The sequence below is a fragment of the Coccinella septempunctata genome, chromosome 5, assembly GCF_907165205.1.
Source record: "Coccinella septempunctata chromosome 5, icCocSept1.1, whole genome shotgun sequence".
NCBI lineage: Eukaryota > Metazoa > Arthropoda > Insecta > Coleoptera > Coccinellidae > Coccinella > Coccinella septempunctata.
This window is the reverse complement of record NC_058193.1, coordinates 30,760,418-30,783,903: the sequence shown is the minus strand read 5'-3', so window position 1 is coordinate 30,783,903 and position 23,486 is coordinate 30,760,418. Positions and strand designations below refer to the sequence as shown.

The window sequence follows — 23,486 nt, the reverse complement described above, 5'->3', positions numbered from 1 at the left end:
TTTACGGAAATAGCGTATAGCGAGATGCAAGAGGAACCGCACAAACCTCTCTAAATAATACTTGAGCAGGATATATGCCCGAGTGGTAGCAAAGTCCCGCGATGCCACAAGTTTATCCTTCCGAAATTTAAGGAGATGTTGTAATTTATTTTAATGGCACCGTATTTTTGGCGGCTGGTTAAATTGTAACAAATGAACAGCCGAAAGCGACGCACGTTTGTGCGGACGCCATCGGGGCATGGTGGGACGGTTAATAAATCTGTTCTGTCGGAATGTGTCCCTATGTGAGATTATTGGCTGTAATTCATTTCGAGGAAATTGATTCAGAATTAGGGATCCTAACTGAAATGTCATCCTCGAAAGGAATTATCGTTATTCTCTGTGCTTTCCCTTATTTTCGATAGTTGAAATGAATATGAATCATAGAAGATTTTCGGGGATGTCCAAACAGAATTTCGTATTGCGAAGGAACAAAGAAATTTTTCCGGAATGTGAAGGTTGTGTATGAAATATGATATTTCAACTCCCTTTTTATCAGATTATTACATTGAACTATATTCTATTCGTTTACAAATATATATTTTCATAAATTGGAAAAGAAAGAAACATCTGATATGGAATAAAGAGAAATCTTATTCACTATTTTTAAATGATCTCAAAGAAATCATTTTAACGATTCCAATGATGTCGAAATCCAGGAAAGGTCAAAGATGAAGTGGCCTTATTCAGATTCTATGAATCGAGTTCACAGACCTATTCCATAACACAAGCCAACTGAAATCTAATGGATGGAATTGAACAAATATCACTTATTCGTTCAGGAATTCGATTGAAAAATTATGAAATAACACCTCTGCCTTACATTTAATGACGGAATTGTGGACAGTTTGGAATCAATTAAATCCTGGACGAATATAATGTCACGTCACGTTTGGATAAATCAATTCCATAGAGCTGTCGAATTAGCTTTTGATAATTAATCATCTATGATATCGACGAACGTTCCTGTCAAGTTGAATTTCATTTCATCAACGTGTTTGAACGAAGAAAATTAGCGGGAAAATTATAGGAGGTGATTCGTTGACATGAATTTGGATTACTTTAACCAAATTGAATAACTCGATTAGTTTCATTGTGTTCATTCTTATAAAAACCACTTCAGAAGTATCAACCATATTCAGTGTATTTTATAATTTCGATTATATTTATTCGATGGATTTGAGCAAGGTACCTACATAGAAATGTCCAAATGATATTTTGACAGACTTCACAAATTGACAACTCAACTAAGTTCAGTAGTTTTCCTTTCTTTTAAAAACCCCCTCATCGGCTCAATTTCAGGTTATGTACCCAGCCTCTTTAGTTTAACAATTCTTTTGCTTCTTATTCCCTCTTTGACCTGTCTACTAGGTCATGTGATCAAGTCATAATGCGAAAGACAAAAAGATATCTGGATTTATTTCCAACTCCAAATCTTCATCACTCCATAGAAATATCACTCTATCAAATGTCTTCTTCTATGTTGTTAATTTTGTGGTTCTTGATATCTGAATCACAGACACCAGGCACATAGAATTTTCGATGAATCTGTCAAATATCCACGTTCGAAGCTTTTTTTGTCGGATACGCGTATAGTAGCTCGATTTACGAGTACACCTTTTCTATTATTCAAGAATTTCAGTATCGTAAATTCGGAATCGCGACAGACGCATTTTTTAGGTTCGTCCACGCCTCACTCCGATACGTGACGGACGTGTGTGGTTGTAGAGTTAATTCTGAGGAAGTTAATTCGATTGCCCTGCCGAATATAAACAACCGGCCGAATCTTCTGTGGTCCGTGTAGCGGGAAATTTAAAATTTCAGGGGGTTCCTGACCAGGAATTTACGTGTGTTCGGGCGTATTTTGTGAATACCGTAAAATCTCGGGAACAATGTGCGATCGAGGGAGCGCGGGGGGTGTGTTGTATTGTTTTCTATATAGGTACGGAAGGATTTCTCCGGAATTCTGCAAGGGTAATATTGTGGGCAGCCCGGGATACGATGTTATTGAATGGACAAGGCTTTCGTCGCCTGACCGTTACTTACTACGGGCACAAATACGCCGGGCGGGTCCTTCAGATTCCATAAATTGTTGACGGAGTACAGATGGCGATCCGGTTACGACACCACAAAATAGAGCTTCATATTTTATGTGGGATTTTTTGGGGACCTGTGCCCTGTGTCCGTTTTCCTTAGATCCTTCCGATTTCGAAAATTTACAATGGTGTTTTAAACCCGCAATTGGCAATAGCTATTTCTTTGGTCTTAGAGGTACGATAATGAAAATTTTTCGGGAAAGAATGAAAAAAAAGTTCAAAAATTGATTGAATCTTCTCGGGACATATAAGTTGAGCATTACGTTCAAGCACATGTTAACAATCTTCAATATTTCATGTCTTGTATGAACACCAGTTTTTTTTTTTTTTTTGAACTATACTTATACAGGGCGAGTGTTTGACTCGTACAAATATTTCTTGAGGTCCAAAGAAACACTTTTTTCCTTTTTCATTTTTTCCGAATCGGCTCGGTTTAAAAGATACAGGCTGTTGAAAAACCATAAAAAATTGTCATTTTTAGTTCTATCTTACAAACGGATTTATCGAATTAAATGAATTTCATAATATAGTTTTCCATTTATTTGATTAATCTTTTTCTAACACCCACGTCTTCCAGTTTTCTCATTGTGACCGCATTACGTACCATAAAAATACAAAAAATTCAAAGAACCCAACTCTTGAAACTGAGTTGGATGCTATCCAATGAATATTTGAATGTTTTGTAAAATAAAAGTATACTTCATATTTTCTCGTAAAATGAGCCGTTTTCGAGTACTTTGATGTTCAAAAATGAAAAAATATCTGTGAAATTTGAGAAATTGGGTACTTTGGCTGAATACAACTCTGTTCAAAAGATCCACAGATGTGTAGTGTCACAGATTTAGCTATTTATTCTGAAGGTAATTCTGTTTATCCAGGGGTGACACAGATCATTATGAAAACTTAAAATGGCTATATATTTTTATCAGGGCCGAATTGGAAAAAATGGTGAAGGAAATAAGTGTTTTTTTTACCTCAAGGATCTACTGTTCAATCCCATGGCACACATGAGCAAGCCTTCTGCCAATTAGCTCGCTCCCTTTCTCAGTTATTAGTTCTTAGTAACTCTGCGTAAACTTACCCCATAATTGTGCATTTGTCGTAGGGCACTGATATTAATTTATTGATTTCCTTGCAGAAAACCTCCTTCAAGCACCAAGGTTCACCACGTCAACGTCAACGAGTAGCATCACCCGTTTAGGAACAGTCAAAATTTTGCAATGTCAGGCATTCGGTAAGTAAACCACTGTTTTCCGAATTGAAGGAAATTAACAAATGGAATAATGGATGGAGTAAATAATATTTCTTATAGCGGCCAGATCCCTTCATCATAAACAACAAGACTGTAGTCTCGGTTGCATTAATAGCACTTTGACAAATTTTACAAGCACAATTCAATACACTACAGTAGATAGACAACAAGAGTTCTGGCGCAATAAGGGTCATTTTTACATGTAAATCTCCACAATGAAGTCGATTTTGGAGAAATTGGTCGTTTTCTAAGTCCAACAAGGGTGGAGTGTGAGGTTGAGGAGTGGAAGGGTGATAGGTTGAGAGCATTTCTTAAGTAAATCTGTCAATTTCAGAAGATGCTCAAATATAATGGTTTCTTCTGTTTAGATGACTTCACAGAGCGCCACTTGGTGTCACTTTTTGTAACTAGAGTTAGTATGTACTAAGTTGTTTGTTTGGAAGATTTTTGGTGTTCCAATAAGAATTTTCATGAATTCTTGAAACACTCTGCTGGGACGAAGCCAATGTATTTAATCTACCGATCTTCTTACCCACTTCGAAGAAAGATCTACTTACAGTATTTTCACGAGTTTCACCTTCTCTTCATAAAAAAGTTATTTTTGAAACAAGAAATAAACTTCAATTCGATATTCTCAGGTATTGAAGTTGCGAAAAGACACATAACCTTACCGTAAAATTCTGTGCCTTTAAAGCCCACATCGGGGCCATATTCAGCGATAGCCGTACGAGACAAATCCTCTTCCTTTTTTTGCTACAAAACCGAAAAAATTATCCTCGGACTGACCGTCAAGTCGGTCATAAAGCGAAGGCGTGTATTAACCGCGCTTCTGGTACAGAGTCCGGGCCCGGGACCGTAAAGAGCTAAGTACTCCTACCCCAGGCGCGAATCCATCTACCGACCATCAAAAATTCATCCGATCTCGAAATCTACAGCCGCCCCCCGTTTTACGACGGGGTGCCGCGAACCTCATACGACATTAAAGAACCGGCGAGATATCTACCTGTCCTAAGGGATTGATGAACAAGCCTTATAATTTCGGTGTTGATTCCGGTCGTCATCCGAAGATACTGCCTGTGTATTATTTCTCAATAAAATCTGGGGTTTATGCTTTCTCATCGGTCATATACCAAAAAAATTAAGAAATAGGTCAAAATTTTGACCTGACAGACATCGATGATCACAGAAAATAATAATTTATGTCAGATTGTGGTTAACGTCAGTCTTGACCATAGACTTATTAAACACTGTGTTTAATATATCTATGGTATTAAGATGAGCAGCGATCACAGAGCGGGGTAAACTCCGATGACGGGCAGGGGTGGGTAGTACCCATTCGACTCGTCGATAACGAAAAGTAGTATTTTTTGCCTCGGTATTTATGAAATTGATTGTTTTTTCAATGCAAATAGACGTAAAGGTGAAACTCGTGTACTACTTGTATAAGCTATAATATTTTGATAGTAAATTTTAAGCATTTCGAGATAAGTTGTTGAAGCGTATTGTGTTAAATTTAATTAGTAGTTTTTAGTTGTCATCTGTCTAAAAATCAGTTTACAAATGACAAAAATCTTGAAATGGAGCGCGGGGGCATGCCTTCAACAATAAAAGTAGTTGTGGATGCAAAAAGATGCCTCTGCGTCATGAATCTAGTTTAGCTATTCTCAAAACTCCTCTTCGCCATTTCTTGCATAGGTACCTCGAGCTCTCTGGTATCTCATTAATTTCGGCGTATAAAAACCCAATCAATTCTTTCTCGGCCGACTTATAAGAATCTCTCACACGGCCATAAAATCCCATTCTGGACTTGGCCGAGGTGTTGTAAGACTGATTGGAAGGAAGATTAGTTCCAGCGATCAATAAGGCCAAGGAAACAGCGGCAAAACGAGCCTTTATATTAATTTTTTGCGGTTCCACATTTATGTTTCACAGGAATAATGAACAGTAAGATCGTCCAACGCTGCATTTCGATTGGCCAATATTCATGTACAGGCTTCATACATGTACATATGAGAACGTAATAAGTTGTGTACAAATGTAGGTACTAAACTGTATGATGATTAATTTCCATACATTCTAAATCATTTCATTTCCCAACAATAACTAACATGAATTCTTCGACCGATTTATCGTCGAATAAAAAAAATTGATACAAAATTACATAACTTATTAGAAAAGGGCATCCATATTCGTCATTCAGCATTCACTTTATCTTCCCTTGACACGATAACGGTGCACTTTCATTAACCTAATACCGAGTCCGATAGTATGTTTTCTAATTCACAGAGTACGTTATAATGTTAACGGGAACTCTATCTGGATAATGAATTTTGAAATAGTTGCATCAGCCCGAAGATGGTTTACACGAATTGCAAAGCAGCATGAATTTTTAAATGGAAATCGATGACACAAACTTCGCCCAACTCGAATTTGAAGAATCGGAAACGAGAAGGGACGCCGTTGAAAGCTGTCATTAGCGACAATTTACGATGTTGAATTGACGACGGCGATGTGCACTTTCTGGGAAAGCTATCGATAGACACTTTTAATCCCTTATTGCAGTATCTTCAAACATTTCAGCTGAATTTACGTTGGCTACGGTGGTTCGAGAAGTGCCGAGTGAATTCGACACATGTCAATAGTTTCCGTCTTAAATCTGACATTACTCGATTTAGATGATTTATTGAAAAGCTATATCTTCTTGTTAAATCATATCTATGTTCCGCTTGAAGTCGATTCTAGTGACCATCGATACTTTTTGATCAATTGGGCACTCGTAGCTAATTATGTCAAAAAAAATCTCAAGTAAATAGCTGTCATTTCACCAATATGAATGCTTCTAATATAATAAAGCATGTTTATTCTTCCCGATCCCTAGACTTTTTATTACTACCTACCAATAGTTACTTTATATCCCCAAAGAACCGAAAATTTTCGGATCACCGTGACATATATGTCACTTACATGCTTTGAGGTAAGATTGCCAGCTCCGTCACTCGAAGATTTTCTCTCGAAAATAATCAGTCTGAAGACGGATTCCCAAAGGCGCTTCCTGTCTAGCAACAAAGAAATTATGCATGAATGAAACGTTGATTCCTAAGGCACATCAACTTCACACATTAACATTCACAACGTTGTTAACTGCATAGTTTTATGCCAGGCGATTATTAAGTAGGAGACGTGAAGACTTCTTGAAACAGCCAGGGGATTGGTATTAACAGTTTTGTGTACCATTTTCATATTATTTTGAACTCAGTGTTTCCTGAAATTATTTTCTTTTCGTGAAACTCTAAATTTGCGAGCTGTCGCATTGGTCCTCTATCTCAATGGATAACCAAAAACTTTCGATAATTCTCAACTTTATTAATCTATGAGACTTGTCAAGTTGTTACATTAGTCTTCTATGTTCTATGATGCCTGATCATAGACATAGAGACTCTCTCTGTGCCTTATGGAACCTGATGCTTTATGTTCATATTACATTTCTATGAGTATCTCAAAGGATAACCAAAAACTTTCGATAATTGGTCAGTCGATGGGATATTATCGTTATTATTTCATGGGAAAAAAGTTCATTTCAATTCAGTTAATCCCTTAGTTTTTTTTTAGTATGATTCCAGGTCGGTTCAAAAGAGTCCCATAATCGAAGTGGGATCGTGTATAGATTTCCATGTCTCTGCTGTTCTTCAACTTTGAACCGATTCGCAAGTGCCCTAAGTGCGTATCCAAACAAAGCCTATATTTCTCATCTTATTGTGTTTTCTCACTCACCTTTAATCTCCCATGTGGGATTCGAACCCGTACTTCCGTTTCCCCCTGAAATATAATATTTTCTCGTTGTATAAGGTTTGGGGCCAAGCCTTCTAAGACAATAATCCGGAAACGAATTGAAATTTCTTCAGCCCCATATATTCGTGGTGTATCTTCGATAACAGGGATGAGAAAAAAATAAAATGGATCCTGTCCAATTAACTCAGACCCGAATCTATCCGAAAGATGCCACGTAACTTGTCCTGACAAGTTTCGAATCCTAATTAAAATTTAGTGAGGGAGAACTTTTGAATTTACCACGATACAGTGGAAGTTTTACAACTGTCTTTTTCATCCTGAATGATCGTGTGTGCAGTGCACGGAAAGAAATATTTTTGAAATCACAAGCAGTATTTTTCAGGGATTCCTCGATGACTAAAAATTAATTATTCCCTTTTTATCGACTAGCCTTTTGTCAAAATCGGCTGGAGTTTCCATATTCATGTACGAATGGTCGCATTTCCATTCCTTACTCGGAACCATGAAAAATTCACCGGTTCATTTACGCCTTAGGATTATGTCTTTTGACCTCTTTGGAGTAACTGAGGGACCGTATATTCAAAGATTGAAACAGGATTGAAACTGAGGTCAATTAGGTGACATCATTAATATAAAGTGAAAGATGGTTCATAAATATAGACAGACCTTGATTCCACCTGTAGCTATGTACAGGAAGTGACTTGAAGAAGCTTTGTGAATACTTTAGTGCGAAATGGTCGGAATTCTCGAGGATCATAGAATATAGATTTTTGTTTTTTTGATTTGACATTCTGTAGTCATTGAAAACTATTTAATTAGGGGTGACCACTGATGCCAAATCGATCGATGCCATTAATATAAAAAATACACGTGGGAATATATACCGTGGAAATTTCATTTCTTTATGGGTTGCGTTTTATATTGTGGAGGACGGTCTGAATGAGAGTCTACCACCTGTAATTATCTCCAGGAAACGACATGATGAAGACCGAAGACGACTTCTTCTTCTTCATCCCATGGTTACGTGTTTCGTCGATGCGACGAGTACTAACCACAAGAAGGCAATGAAGGGGCAATGAAAGTATTGAAAAAACTACGAAACAGTTAGTTCTGGTTCAAGAATGTGGATATGTTTGTTTTATGCTGTGAAACTTAAACCATTTCCTGTCTTGTAATATCTCTTTTTCTTCATTATCGGCGCTAACTCGTTATTTCATTGACGCAACAACAGCATGCCCTTTTGATAGACCATAGACATAGAGACATATGTTTCTATGTCTATGTGATAGACTTATAGCGATGGAATATGTATGAAGTTATTATTGCGAGGTCCATCTTTTCAGCTCGAATCAAAAATGAAAACATAATCTGATATTTGCGGTTGATTAGAAAAAAAAAGGGTTTGGTAAGAATAATTGGAAAACTCTCTCGCTCATTTGTTGTGACAGGTCTCTCATTCTTATGTCAATGTGTCATTGCAGCCACAATGGCGCGAAATTCAAATCTTGCCTTCTAAATATCCAAAATATATTTCTATTTCTTTTTCAACGTGCATTCTACAGATGTAGAATGCAAAGAGTAGATACTCTTTCCAAATATTTGTTGAATAATTGGAGTCTCATTCAACGATGAGCATTTTTCGTCTTGCCTATTCCTAAAAGCTCAGCTACATAACGTATGACCCCAATTAAACAGAATCCCTCAATTTTATTTTTAATCTCACCGTGTAGCGGGCGGAGCGAACAAACAGGCCTAACAGATAAGATTGTAAACTTGATTATCTAGCACCGCTATTGACTCCTATATGTTTGGAGCTGCACCAAACAACGATGTTTATAATAACGCATTTCCCTGGGGTATTCAAAGCGTCTAATATCCATTATAATAAATATTTGGACGGAAGAAAAAACATTCGTGATCCATCCGGCCTCGTCAGCGTCATCAACATTAAAGAAAAGCTGAAAAACAGGCGTGATTTTTTTTGTTTTCTTACCGGTGACCTGAGCATCATGTTCGGAAATTCATGGATCTTTTGATTTATGGGTTTAATTGTTTACTTTTATACGTCGTATGAAGGCATCTGCGGCCAGTGGCGTAGTCAGTTTCGAATGTTCAGACACGTCCCTAAAAATCATTCAAACAGTGTGGCATTCAAAAAGACGCATGTCCAATAACCAAATTGTATATTATTCAGCGAGCCTATTATGCGAGTAGAATATTATTTCTAATATATCACACCTCATTTTCAAAAACATCTGTATTCGAAATGAATATCTCAATATTCCCTACTACAACAGACATTTCATTATTGAATCGTTCAGAGGCTCCTCTCTGCAATTCTGAATATGAATTTTAAAAATCAGTGAATAATGGCTCATAAATCACAAGGGATTAATGAATTGATAGAAAATCAGTGCATAATGGTTCATTAATCACAAGTGATTTATTTTATTGCCGCATAGATTATTATCATTTCATGCGTCGATGGTGAATGAAAAATTTTGGTGAAGACATTCGTTTTGAATATGAAGGTTGATAATTTTGATGTGCTACTACTATTTCGTCTAATTTGCCTTGCTGATGTCACTTCCGTATCTGAATCTGAATAATAAATTGATTTGACAGATGCACCCCTTTGGATAAATCATCCAAATGCGAGGTGTGTGGCCCAAATTGTTGAAAAGTTTCAAGAGAATGGTTCGGTGGAAAAAAAATTCAAATGGTCGTTGGTTTGTAAAAGTATCGATGAAGAACCTGAAATATCCATTAGCTGCGACGTTCACAATAAGTTGGACCCCATAGCATCGCGTATTTTATGAAAGTGATGCCTATTAGGTCCATTCATGCAGCAGCTGTAATACTGATTTGTTCATTTCAAACGCCGTTCGTTCGCCAATTTCATAAGTGGGAAAACCAGCAATTTTTCAATCATATTTCAAACTTGATGGCTTGGTTAATAAACCTAATTGGTGTATCTGGGACTAATTATTCATTTGAAATTCTCTTTCGTTTATTATTTGATCGGGCTCCAAAGGTTCTTCATTAGAAAAAACCAAAACGGACGTAGAACTGCTTTTGCCTCTAATAGTCTAAAAATCTGTATAAACAGGGTGAGCCTTTGACTCGTACAAATATATGTAAACAGTAGATTCTTGAGGTCAAAAGAAACACCCTTTTTCTTTGCCATTTTGCCCGAATCAGCTCGGTTTGAAAGATACAGGCTGTTAAAAAACCATAAAAAAAATGTTATTTTTAGGTCTATCCCACAAACGGTTTTATCGAATGAAATTAATTTCGGAATACAACTTTTCATTTATTTGAAGAATCTTTTTCGAACCCAAGATATCATCCACGTCTTCCAATTTTTTTATTATAATCATTACGTACCATAAAAAACCAAAAAGTCAAAGAATCCAACTCTTGAAACTAAGTTGGACTATATCTAATGAATATTTGAACGTTTTGTAAAATAAAAGTTTGCTTAATATTTTCTGGTATAATGCGCCGTTTTCGAATTATTTCAAGATGTGTTGTGCCACAGATTTAGCTTGTTATTCTGAAGGTAATTCTGTTCTTCCAGGGTTGGCACAGCTTTTTATGAAATCTTAAAATGGCTATAAATTTTTATCAGTGCCGAATCAGAAAAAATGGTATAGGAAAAAAGTGAAGAATAATGTTGAAATATTTGTACGAGTCAAGGTCTGACTCTGTGTAATGGACTTCTGAAATAATAAATAATCGAATGTATTCATAGGATTAACCATACGTTGCATGTTTTTATAGGAAACCCTCCTCCACAATTCCGATGGCTGAAAGACGGGGTCATGATCTCAGACTTCTCCACGGACCCCTTCTACAAAATAATATCTTCGAAAAGGACTGACGAAGGCAGCTATAGATGCGTGGCCGCAAATAAGATAGGAGCCATACTCAGCGAAGAAATGAAAGTCACTGTAGCATGTAAGTATTAACCGAAATAAATCTATATGGGCAGTATGCTGATTGAAAGCGAACGCAGAAAAACATCTCCTAATATTAAGTTAGCGATTCATACAATTTTCGAAAAAAACAGGAGGAATCCACTTTGAAGTGGATTAGTAGGAATTTTTTTTAAGAAACATGATTTTCAAACACACAAAGACCACAAACGCGCACGCGCAAACACTCACGCACAAATAAATTTATACAAACACACACGCCCAAATAAATTTATACAAACACACACACACACACAGTGTCGTCTATACGTCTAATCCAAACTTGGCATATTCATTTCGAGTAATTCCCCATTTTTGCAGACATGAACGTTTTCAAGGACACTACAGGGAAGAATGTCACAGTGGAAGAAGGGGACGCAGCAATCTTGGATTTGCCGGATATCGAGTCTACCCCACCGCCAGACGTGACATGGCAGACTGACGAGGGCGGTCTGCCCTACGCTCAAAAATATGCCAAATCAAAAAGCAATCAACTAATTATTTTATCTACTGACTTAACTGACCAAAGAGCTTACAGGTAAGGACTAACCGCCTCTATTTTAGTGTTTTAACTACTCAGAACATTTTTCAAATCGATTCCTAATTACAGGGCGGTTGCAATAAACACCCAGGAGGGTAATAAGTTCAACAGTCCCTTCATCAAGCTGAATGTGATCGAAAGCAATTCTGCCAAAGAAATAGAACCTAAAATAATTGTAGGACCCGACGACATGGAGATCGTGCGCGGTACAGCGCAGGCAAGTCTGGATTGTATTGCGAACGCCAAACCGTTACACGAACTCGAGACGCTATGGTGAGTATCTTGTTCATCTATACATGCGGTTCAATGATTCCGATCGCACTTGCACAAGTCAATGATATTAAATGGATACTTAACAATATTCATGGTTGAGCAGTTGGCACTTTGTAAATAGGTTGAACTGCACTACGACCTCAAGGTCGGCTCCTCTTTCAGAGCTATCCAAAGTAACTATCATCGTCTTCCCTCAACGTTCTTCTCAATAAAGGGTTGATTATTGATTGCATGATACTTTTATTCGACCCTAGTAGCGGTTGGTAGAAATGATACTTGAAAAAGCCCGTACTTTTCCAATATTATCAGAGTATTTGCTCGTGGAAGCCATCAAATGACCCTCAGAATTGGGGAACCATAGGATTTTCAGTATTTTTTGTTCATAGGTTCAAAGATGGCATCCTCATCGATGACGCGGTGATCACATACGCCCTAAGCGACCCATGGAACCGCAGCTTGTCCCTGGTCTCCGTGAACACCACCCATAGCGGCCAATACGAGTGTAGAGTCACCTTGAGATCTGGTGGTTACCCTTCCGTATCGGCCTTCGCTCAAATATCAGTTTTGGAGAAACCAAGGACGGTTAGTACCCTTAAAGCTGAAACTCTAGCAGAATATGGATCACCTGTCACCCTATCTTGTGATGTTGTCGGACTTCCTAAGCCTAACGTTACTTGGTATATGAACAGCGTCGCCATTGATTTCAACAGCAATAGGTAAATGGGTTTTTTCGATTTTGTACAATTGAATCCCTTATTTTTGGTTAATTCTCAGGTTCGTACTGCAAGAAGACAACTCTTTACTGATTAAGAAATTGAAGATAAGTGATAATGGGATGTACCAATGCTTTGCTACAAACCCAGCAGGAGAATGCTCTTTATCCACTTGGCTCAGAGTTAAAAGTAAGTACACATTCCCTACTTAAAGGATCTGAATACCTCTAAAGGTGTGTGAAAACTAACATTACTTCTGCACCTTCAATATCATTCTAAAGCTAAATGGATGGAAAGTTGTTACATTTATTACCTATTTAAATTTCAATTGAAAAATTCACTTATTCTCGAAATTAAGTAGACCTTTATGATCCCCTAGAATTGAGAAGAAAAAGAAGTCTAGCCGCAAACGTAGTAAGACTGAGGAGTGACCGGAGAAACAAATTCGTATTTCTATCACCATGTAAGAAATTGGACCAAGCTCCTGTAGAAAACTGAATGCATTTTAAATTATGAAATCGGTGTGCACAGGTAGAACGTAGTGTGATTTTGATGTGTTACACAAGAGAAGGGTTTTTTTGAGCACATTCTGCTACACAGGTGTCAGTTACGAATTCGACTGTGTTGAAGTCGCATTAGGATTTCATTGCAGTAGCTGAGAGTAGATTTCCTTTTTTTTTGTTCGGTGTTTCAAGACACATTTCTGGAAAAATACGACATTTTTTGTAGTTAGTTCACAAGATGTATTTTCGAATTTTTCCAGTATTGTTCCAATATTCTTGCATGTGAAATACTTTGCAGCAATTTTTGAGCTTGAGGTTTCCTTTGATTTTCCATGGACAGTTTTCGTTTTTAGATATGGATCTATATTTTATGATTTCCATCGAAATGTATCTTAACCAACTACAATTATGAAATTTACAGCATCTACACCAGTTATGGAAGTTTCTCCACAAAATGTAACCGTGCTGGATGGAAAAGACGCAAATTTAAATTGTAGAGCGGTTGGGGCACCAACTCCAAATGTCACTTGGATCTTCGATGGTAAGAACTCTGAAAAATATAGACAGGAAAGGTTCAAAGTGTTATCGTTTCAGGAAATGACGTTATAGAGCCTTCTGCAAGAGTTCAAATATTAGAGTCTGGTGATCTTCTGATCGTATCTGTTAAAGAGACGGACGCTGGGCATTACACTTGCATAAGAAGCAATGAGGCTGGTACTGTGAAAGGTTCTGCTTATCTGAGCGTTTTAGGTAAGGAGAATTCATTTTTTTATGTCCAGGAGATGAGATACCCTAAAATTAGTTTCCTCATGGTTCGTTTTATTTCAATGACTAATTTCCAGTGAGAACACAAATCATCAAACCCCCAGTCGACACGAGTGTATTACTAGGTCATACTGCCACATTACAATGTAAAGTTTCCACCGATCCAGCTGTACCCTACCGATTACTTTGGTTCCATGATAACAGGTAAATTATCATCAAATTCTCACAGGACTACTGACTTATTCCATGCCTCTTGTAGACTGATTAATCCTATGCTGACTTCCCGTGTTAACATCTTGGAAGATGGTACATTGGAGATCCAGGCTGTTAGAGCAGCTGACGTAGGGGAATATACCTGCAGCGTGACATCCGCTGGTGGTAATGACACTAGATCAGGTAGTTTGAAGGTTGTGGAACTGCCTTTCCCACCGAATAATGTCAAAGCCGAACGACTGGATTACCAAATGAAAAGAGTGGTTAATGTGAGCTGGACACCAGGTTTTGATGGTAACAGTGCTATAAAACAGTATGTTATTCAAAGAAGGGAAGTTCCTGAATTCGGTAAGTTTGGTAGTTCTGGGTTAGATGTTTTGTTTTTGTGTTACATAACGTGTATACTGACAATAGCTAGTTTTGCCAGTGGAATTTGTCATTCATAACCATCCCTTCCGGAAAAGTACATTATTACATAATATAACTTTTGAATAGCAATTTTTTTGTACAATATCATCAAACGCCGATTGCTTCTTTGGAAAAAGCTTTCATCAATGTTGATAAATATGCTATTCAAATGTGTGGACAAATTCTTTCCTCTGCTCCTCCGAATAAATAGAATAGGTACATGTGCACCCTTTACTAATATTATCTCAACTCCAATTCTTCTTTCGTTTTATCTCTTCTACATTGGAGTATGAATGACAAATTTTTTATGTACATTTTTTTTTAATGTTTATGTGGAATGCTGAATTTTATGAATATCAGAGTTTATGTAACGCAAAAACCTTAGGTGAGCATGTATTGTTCGTTAATGGGATGTACGTTAATGAATTGTTGTCTCTGTATGACCTGAAGCTACTCTTTGTTGTTTGAATATTAATTTTTCTGTTTGTAATGCATCATTTATGTTAGTTACCTTATTTAAAAAATTTTTTTTTTTTTACTTTGGGTTATACAGTGATGATCTGTATATTATTCGTAGTAGGACCCTTGGCTGATCGTTAAAGCATTCGATGCTTATGAATGATTTTAGCATTTTGTCTTCCATCAATGGAAATTGAAAATGAAGGTAATGATGTCTCGTAATCTATGTGGAATAACATGCATGCTCATTGGAGCACCTAATTTCAAGTAGTTCTCTCTGCTAACGAACCAATGCGGTATTATTTTGTTTCATAAGTACCCCCGATTATAGGTCCAATACCAGACCCGCTCATGAACTGGGTTACCGAGATAAGTAACCTTTCTGCCAGTCAGCGGTGGGTGCTGCTTGAAAATTTGAAAGCTGCTGCTTCGTATCAGTTTAGAGTGAGCGCCATCAACAGTGTAGGGGAAGGAAGCCCTAGCGATCCTAGTAACATGATCAAATTGCCGCAAGAAGGTAACGACGACAACTCGCTTAGCTTATGAACATTTTTTAAAATCCAACCCGATTTCAGCTCCATCCGGACCGCCAGTAGGTTTCGTTGGATCCGCCAGAAGTTCCTCCGAAATAATAACTCAATGGCAGCCGCCCTTAGAAGAACACCGCAATGGTCAAATTTTAGGTTATATAATACGTTATCGCCTATACGGTTATAACAAAAGTCCATGGACCATAAGAAACATTACCAACGAGGTACTATTTCTCGACAAATATGAAAGACACCCCATTAAACCAATTTTTTCAGGCTCAAAGGAACTATCTCATTCCGGATTTAATTACTTGGAAAGATTACATAATTGAAATCGCTGCTTATAACAATAAGGGAGTGGGCGTGTTCACCAAAGGTGTCAAAATAAAAACAAAAGAAGGCGTGCCTGAGGCCCCGCCCAAGTTACAGAAAGTTGTTGCTGTCAATTCGACAGCTGTCCAGATCTGGTGGGATCCCCCAGATCCGCAAAAAATCAACGGTATCAACCAAGGGTGAGAAATCTTCCCAGTTTCATGAAATCATTTCAATTTCATAATTTTTCTGTAACTGATAAGAGGATGGCACTGAACCACGAATGATTGATATGATTTCAGTGTGAGGTATTGACCGTTGTTGATAAATTTTTCTTGTGTAGGTACAAAATTCAAGCATGGCAGTACAATGCAATGAGAGAAATGTACGTAGAGAAGAAGATGATGACGGTACATCCAAATTTGTTGGATCCTTATGCTCAACAAACTGTGATAATGAATGGTTTGAAAAAATTTACAGAATATAATATTACTGTGTTATGTTTCACCGACCCAGGTGATGGAGAAATGAGTCAATACGTTTATGTTAAAACGAAAGAAGATGGTAAGCAAAAACTCAGATATTTCGTGCCTCTGGTGATCTAATAACAACTCCGCTTTAGTACCTGGTGAAGTAGCAAGCTTGCAGTTCGATGAAATTAGTGACAGATACGTTAATGTCATATGGTCTCCACCTAAAGAACCAAACGGCATTCTAACCTCATACCAAATCACTTATCATGTAAGAGATAAACCGGAAACTGTAAAAATGCTCAATTTATCATCTGATACTTTGAATATTGGAATCAATGATCTTCAAGCCATGACCCACTATCGTTTTGAGGTAACATCATAATACCATTCAGGAGTAACTTTTCCTAAATTGCATATTTCTTAGGTTACTGCTTCAACTAGAGTAGGAATCGGACCACCAAAAATTGCTACAATTCAGTCCGGAGTAGAGCCTGTATTACCCCAGCCTCCGACAAAATTGGCACTGTCTAATATTGAGGCTTTCTCGGTTGTCCTTCAATTCACCCCAGGATTCGATGGAAATTCTTCAATTACAAAGTGGACAGTTGAGGCTCAGACCACAAGAAATGTCTCTTGGTTTGTAATCTACGAGGTCTCAGATCCTGATGCCAAATCTATAACTGTAACTGGTCTTGTCCCGTTCACACAGTATAGGTTGAGATTAATTGCAAATAACGTCGTTGGGCATTCACAACCATCGGAATCCTCGAAAGAATTTCAAACTATCCAAGCACCACCAGCTTTTCCACCTAAAAATGTGACAGTCCGAGCAATCAGTGCTACGGAACTGAGAGTTAGATGGATTGTGAGTTACTTTAATTCGTAAGGGTCTCGCAGCCTAATTTAAACCATATTTTACAGCCTCTACAACAAATCGAATGGTTTGGTAACCCAAGAGGTTATAACATAACCTTGGTAGAAGTGTCTTCAGGTAAATCTCGAAGTGCTTCCATTGACGATCACACAGCTAACTCGCATGTGGTTACAAATCTGGAGGAATATGAACTGTATGAGATTTCAATGCAAGCCTGCAATGATGTAGGATGCTCAAAATCGAGTTTAAAAGCGCTGGAAAGAACAAGAGAATCGGGTAAGATCATTTCTAGATCATAAAACTTTACGTGATTAAAAAAAAATTCTTATTTCAGTGCCATCTTTTGGTCCGATGAATGTAGAAGCTAACGCTACATCTTCTACGACGATTGTGGTAAAATGGGGGGACGTGCCAAAAGAACATCAGAACGGTCTTATAGAAGGATTCAAAGTGTATTATGCCCCAGATAAATCCCCGCCTCAGTACAAACAAATTCCTGGAAACTCCACTTTCACTACTACCCTCACGGAACTCAAGAAGTTTGTACAATATCGAATACAAGTTCTGGCTTATACCAGACTCGGTGATGGAGAACCCAGTAAACCAGCCACAACTAGAACTTTTGAAGATGGTGAGATGCGTGTGTTTTAGTTTTTGAAAAATATTTAATAATTAATTTTTTCCATCACAGTTCCTGGAGTCCCATCTAATGTGTCTTTTCCTGATGTGTCCTTATCATCTGCTAGGATAATATGGGATATACCCGAAGAACCAAATGGAAAAATTTTAGGCTATAAAGTGACATATCACATAAATAATTCAAATGGGAACAATAGATATTCCAAGGAATTTGAACCGTTCATAAGGACGTTCACGTAAGTACTAGCCATTTTTGTTCATCAAAACATCTCTTTCAAGTGACTTTTGAAATTTCATTACATGTACCATGTATTGAATACAATATTTATTATCAGGGCGACGCAATTGGAACAAGAACAGTACTACTTATTTTCGGTAACTGCTCGCACTAGACTTGGCTATGGTAAAACTGCCAAAGCTATTGTACTAACCACCAATAATAGAGAACCTCCGCAACCTCCTTCGACTCCTCAAATAAGCAGAAGCCAGATTCAGAGCAAACAAATCACATTCAGTTGGACCCCAGGAAGAGATGGTTTCGCACCTCTCAGATATTATATCGTACAAAAGTCAGAGAACGGAGGACCCTGGCAAACATTACCGGAGAGAATAGATCCCCAGCTAACCTCTTACACCGTTTCTGATCTGAAACCTTTCACAGCCTACAAGTTCAGAATACAAGCCACCAATGATATAGGTCCTAGTGGCTTCAGCCATGAATCCAGTGATGTTAGGACTTATCCAGCAGGTAAAATTTCAAAAATACTAAACTCTCAATTCGATACTGTTTGACAATGAATTCAATCGACTGATCGAATGATATTTCAGCCCCTAGTAAGGGAGTTACAGGAGTTAAAGTTGTACCAATAACAACAACAAGCGTGAAAGTATTTTGGTTGACCGTGGAAAAAGAATATTGGAGCGGAGATACCAAAACGGGGGGTTATAGGGTTGTATTCCAACCAGTTTCTGATTATCCAACAGCTCTTCAAGCTACCCCTAAGGAAGAAGTCATGGGTACAGAGGTAACTACGAAAACACGTAAAAATCTTGAAATGAAGCTGATCATCCTTCTGTTTTCAGTCCAGTGAAATAGTTTTGCAAGATCTACTCCAGGACAGAAACTATGAGATTGTTGTTATTCCATTCAATTCTCAAGGTGAAGGTCCAGCTAGCCCTCCAGTCACTGTATATGTTGGAGAGGCTGTACCTACGGGGGAACCAAGGGTTTTGGAAGGAGAAGCCATATCTTCTACCGAGGTCAAATTGAGATGGAAACCACCGCAGCAACAAATGCAGAATGGAGAATTGTTGGGGTACAAGGTATGTGGTTGTTTTGAGTTTTCGAATTTTTTTTTATTATTCTCAACATTGCAGATTTTCTATCTAGTCACTTCTTCCCCACAAAAATTCGAGAACGGGACTAAATTCGAAGAGGAAACAGAAGTCGTTCCAGCTTCCACCACCTCACACAGCTTGGTTTTTCTCGACAAATATACAGAGTATAGGTTAGTAGTCTATATTCATTTGAATTGTACAAAAGACTTCAAACTCATCCCTTTTCAGAGTTCAAGTACTGGCATTCAATCCAGCTGGGGACGGTCCCCGTTCCAAATCTATCACAGTTAAAACTCTCCAAGGCATTCCAGGACCTCCGGACAACCTAACATTTTCTGAAATAACTATGAATAGTCTAGTTGTGTCTTGGGAACCTCCCAGAAAGCCAAACGGAGACATTGTAGGTTATGCAGTGACATACGTAACAACAGAACAAAATGATAGTGAGTATTTTTCACTATTGTAGAAAGCCGATCATCCATAACCATGGCAATTTACAGGTTTCAGTAAGTTGGTCAGACAAAAAGTCACTTCAACTTATCTCCACATCCAGTCTCTGGAGGAAGGTATCACTTATACTTTTACTGTAAGAGCCGAGACAATCGATCTAGGTCCACCAATCTCGAGTAATATAACTACTGGACCCCAAGAAGGTTCTCCTGGTGCACCGAAAGAACTGGCTTTGGTTAAAACGCAAACAAATATTGAACTGCATTGGTTGAATGGACCTACTGGAAAAGGTCCCATTCTTGGTTATTACATTGAGTCGAAGAAAAAAGGTAGGATTTTTATTGATCATATTTCCTTAAAACCTTTAGTTTAACCTAACCTTAATTTTCAGATGATAACATGTGGCAGCTTGTTGCCAAAACAACAAACGGCCCACTTGTGGATTTCGCCATATCTTATCAAAGCCTGATCGCCTCAACTTTCTACAATTTCCGAGTTATACCATATAATCGTTTTGGAATCAGTTATCCTGCTACTACAGAAGAATTAGTTCTGACCCCATCCAAACTATACATGGAATATGGTTATTTGAAGTACCAACCCTTCTATAGAACCACCTGGTTCATGGTTATTTTAGCTGCTTTATCAGTGATCATCATCATTATGATTATAGCAGTTTTATGTGTCAAAAGCAAGAGTTATAAATATAAACGTAAGTGATGTTTTTATTACATTCCATAACTTAACCTAAAAAATTTTGACATAAGAAAGTGGCATAATCTATTGAATGTTCAACAGAGGAGGCGCAGCGCACCCTAGAGGAATCCATGGCTATGTCGATTGGAGACCATCAAGAATTAGCCATGGACTACTATAGAGCGCGGAACGGCAACGCAAACATCAGCACGCTCAGCAATATGAGCAAACGGAGCACTCTAAACAGGAAACCCCCACAACCACCCCCAGCTATGCTGAGCAAATCGCCACCAAGGCCTTCTCCTGCTTCAGTGCCATACGATTCTGATGAAGGTAGCCTGAAAGGTTACGATGAGAATCCTGATGATAGCAGTGTCACCGAGAAACCATCAGAGATGAGTTCTTCTGATTCGCAGGTGAGTGGTAGTCGACATTAAGTTTGTGTTTTAAATGTTGACCCAAGTGTTTGTTGATCAGGTCTGGCGTAGGACACTTTTTTACCACTACATTGATAACGGACTCAATGAAACACTCAAATTTTAAGCACTGAATACTTTTTTCATTTTAGTTCTGACATTAAGTTCATCTAAAGCTCAAATGTTTTGGGTGAAAAGTTAACTGGAGAAAAAATTTTCTGTTTCCAGTTATTTGAATTTGAAAAACTCAAAAAGTGTCATATCCTATATTACAAAATATTTGGTTGAAAGTAATAAAAAATCGAAAAGATGATTTGAGATTTGTACGTGAATGATGAAAAATTCGTGCATAAAGTTTTGAGGCAAAAAACTCTTGAGTTTATTGTTTGTCAATAACCATTTCAATTTTTCTATATCCCAAATCATTTGAAAGATCTTAAAATTTCATTTCACCAACTTTAAAGGCACATCTTCTATGAGTTATCCAAAAATCAAGTCTTCTCTTTCCATTAAAACTATTAGTTTCTTTCACTCTTTTGTTTACTTTACTATTTTGGATAATTCATCTCTTTTTGACCACACCCTCATTGGTCTTACTTCCTAAAAGTTCGTCTGATTAATGCATCTGTTTGTGCAGTTGCGAACGGAAATTAAGAAGGTAAATATACCTTTTGGAAGTTTTGCGAAGATCAATTCTAATTCTGCATTCATTCTCCTTCAGGAATCTGAGAGTGAAAACGACAGTGTCAGATCCGATCCTCATTCGTTTGTCAATCATTACGCTAACGTGAATGACACCCTGAGACAATCTTGGAAAAAACAAAAACCTATAAGGAACTATTCGAGTTATACAGACTCCGAACCGGAGGGTAGTGCAGTGGTGAGTTTAAATGGGGGCCAGATAATAATGAATAATATGGCTAGGTCTAGGGCCCCATTACCTGGATTTTCATCATTTGTGTAGCATATAGCATAATGAATGTGTCCTAAAAGTCAATTTTATGATTCTGTGAATACGTATATTGTAGCCGATACCTTTTTCGAAACGAGGATCACTTTCTTAATTCAAAGAAGCTTTAAACTCTTTTTGGAGTGCAATAAATTTCGAACACTAAATTTGAGATTTTGTGAAAATTGAAGACGTATGTGTCACATAAATTTTCATTTGATTCATGCAACTTGAAGATAGCCGAAGATTTTTTACCCTTCGTTGAACTGTTTTCGTTTTTGAACCTAATTGTAAAAATTGGCAAAATATGTTTTTCATTGAATTTTGCGGCGATATTATTTAGGAAAGAGTTTATGAAAATATTTAATCTGACGCTGATTTCTCTGCTTTTGTATAATTTCGGGTTTAGATTTAAGTTTTTCAGAAGACTGTACATACGTATTTTTTTTATTAGCAAAATATTATACGTAATTTGATTGTCTCGACTCATTTCCGTACATACATGCATTGAATATTTAATTATAGAAAAAAAACATATATAACGTTAAGAGATGCCAAATTTCATCAATAGAGAATTCGTTAGATATCTATAGAGATTTTAAAAGAATAGACATTTCCTATTTAGAATGTTGAAACATGGAACCAAGGTGTCTTAAAATGATATTTTTATGATATGTTTTATGTTGATTTGCTGATTTCTAGATCTCTTTTTCTTCTTTGAACTGTATTCTTCTTTCAAGTAATTCTTCTCGAACATATCATGAAAATTAAAAGTAGCTTAGAATGTTTCTTTGCGCTGTCCATCATAAATACTTTATACAATCAAAACGATGCGGTAGGTTTTTTTCAATGTCACTTCGGACTGAATTCAGAATTGTTGAAGACTTATTTGAAGAAATGCTGATTTTGGAAAAATATCCACCGTCTACCTAATTAGATGGATAATGTAATCTGAGACATAACTCTCATAAAATGATAAACATAATCGGTGTTGACAAAAATGTATAAAACATTATATCGTTAAATTTGAGTTACGAATCTTTTGGTGAAAAGTCTGGAGAAAACATCAATGTTGTCACACAATTATTATTGTCACCTTTATAATAATTTGGTATGTTATTCTTGCAGAAACTTCGTGATAGAGTTCAGAAGCTCTGAATCTTTTAGCAGTTGCTAGAGCTAATTTATAAGATAAGCCTAGAATTTTTTATTCTAAATAAAAACCAAAGAGTAACAACAACAACAACAGGTTTACGAATGTTCTCTATGGTTTCAACAGTTTTTTCATATTCTTTACCGAAAATGCGATTCAGCTTTTTCATTTTTACTTTTTTCACTTTACATCTTATCAGTTGTCATTTCTGCATGAAAAAATAATCAAATTGCAAAGATACTCGTAAACGTAGGCACTGAAAAACTAACTGTTCGTTTTTTCTGCAAGAATGGTAATGATGAACCGAAATGCATTTACTATATTGTTATAGTGCCATTACAATTCAGTTTTCCGACATATGTATTTTTAAAATTCGACCAATGGTGCAGTGGTAGGACTTCGATGAAAAAATTGCGAATTTTGTTTGTTTTCCTCCATTTTGTTTTGGGGGGAAGAAAACAGAAATAACCTGATGTACTGATTAATGATAATATCACTGCCTTTATTATTTATTGTAAATAGACTACTTGTAAAATAAATCTGTGATTACTTCGACTGTACTTTAATTGTTTTATTTTTCCTTTTGTTTTGTTCATAGGAGTATTCAATACTTGGAAGGTAACAAGAA

General features: G+C 37.1%; 1 protein-coding gene across 3 annotated transcripts in view; it reads left to right on the top strand.

Moving 5' to 3' along the window:
- The window catches only part of LOC123313543 (protein sidekick), a 48,136-nt gene extending 24,718 nt beyond the window's left edge, over positions 1-23,418 (top strand). Inside the window, exons 2-29 of one of the 3 annotated variants that reach the window (XM_044898473.1) lie at positions 3,274-3,369; positions 10,960-11,136; positions 11,475-11,691; positions 11,764-11,967; positions 12,354-12,683; positions 12,742-12,869; positions 13,605-13,724; positions 13,778-13,933; positions 14,026-14,152; positions 14,208-14,509; positions 15,360-15,545; positions 15,604-15,782; positions 15,835-16,070; positions 16,214-16,434; positions 16,493-16,713; positions 16,768-17,208; positions 17,265-17,493; positions 17,552-17,848; positions 17,909-18,092; positions 18,192-18,604; positions 18,685-18,881; positions 18,940-19,179; positions 19,234-19,364; positions 19,423-19,637; positions 19,695-19,973; positions 20,036-20,356; positions 20,443-20,756; positions 21,478-23,418. In XM_044898473.1, coding sequence (XP_044754408.1) covers positions 3,274-3,369; positions 10,960-11,136; positions 11,475-11,691; positions 11,764-11,967; positions 12,354-12,683; positions 12,742-12,869; positions 13,605-13,724; positions 13,778-13,933; positions 14,026-14,152; positions 14,208-14,509; positions 15,360-15,545; positions 15,604-15,782; positions 15,835-16,070; positions 16,214-16,434; positions 16,493-16,713; positions 16,768-17,208; positions 17,265-17,493; positions 17,552-17,848; positions 17,909-18,092; positions 18,192-18,604; positions 18,685-18,881; positions 18,940-19,179; positions 19,234-19,364; positions 19,423-19,637; positions 19,695-19,973; positions 20,036-20,356; positions 20,443-20,756; positions 21,478-21,720 — 6,404 coding nt within the window. In that variant the 3' untranslated portion in view covers positions 21,721-23,418. Of the gene's footprint in view, positions 1-3,273; positions 3,370-10,959; positions 11,137-11,474; positions 11,692-11,763; positions 11,968-12,353; positions 12,684-12,741; positions 12,870-13,121; positions 13,144-13,604; positions 13,725-13,777; positions 13,934-14,025; positions 14,153-14,207; positions 14,510-15,344; positions 15,546-15,603; positions 15,783-15,834; positions 16,071-16,213; positions 16,435-16,492; positions 16,714-16,767; positions 17,209-17,264; positions 17,494-17,551; positions 17,849-17,908; positions 18,093-18,191; positions 18,605-18,684; positions 18,882-18,939; positions 19,180-19,233; positions 19,365-19,422; positions 19,638-19,694; positions 19,974-20,035; positions 20,357-20,442; positions 20,757-21,477 lie in introns of those variants that run through there. The other 2 variants (XM_044898472.1, XM_044898474.1) reach the window with 2 other exon arrangements.
- The last annotated feature ends 68 nt before the right edge of the window (positions 23,419-23,486 follow it).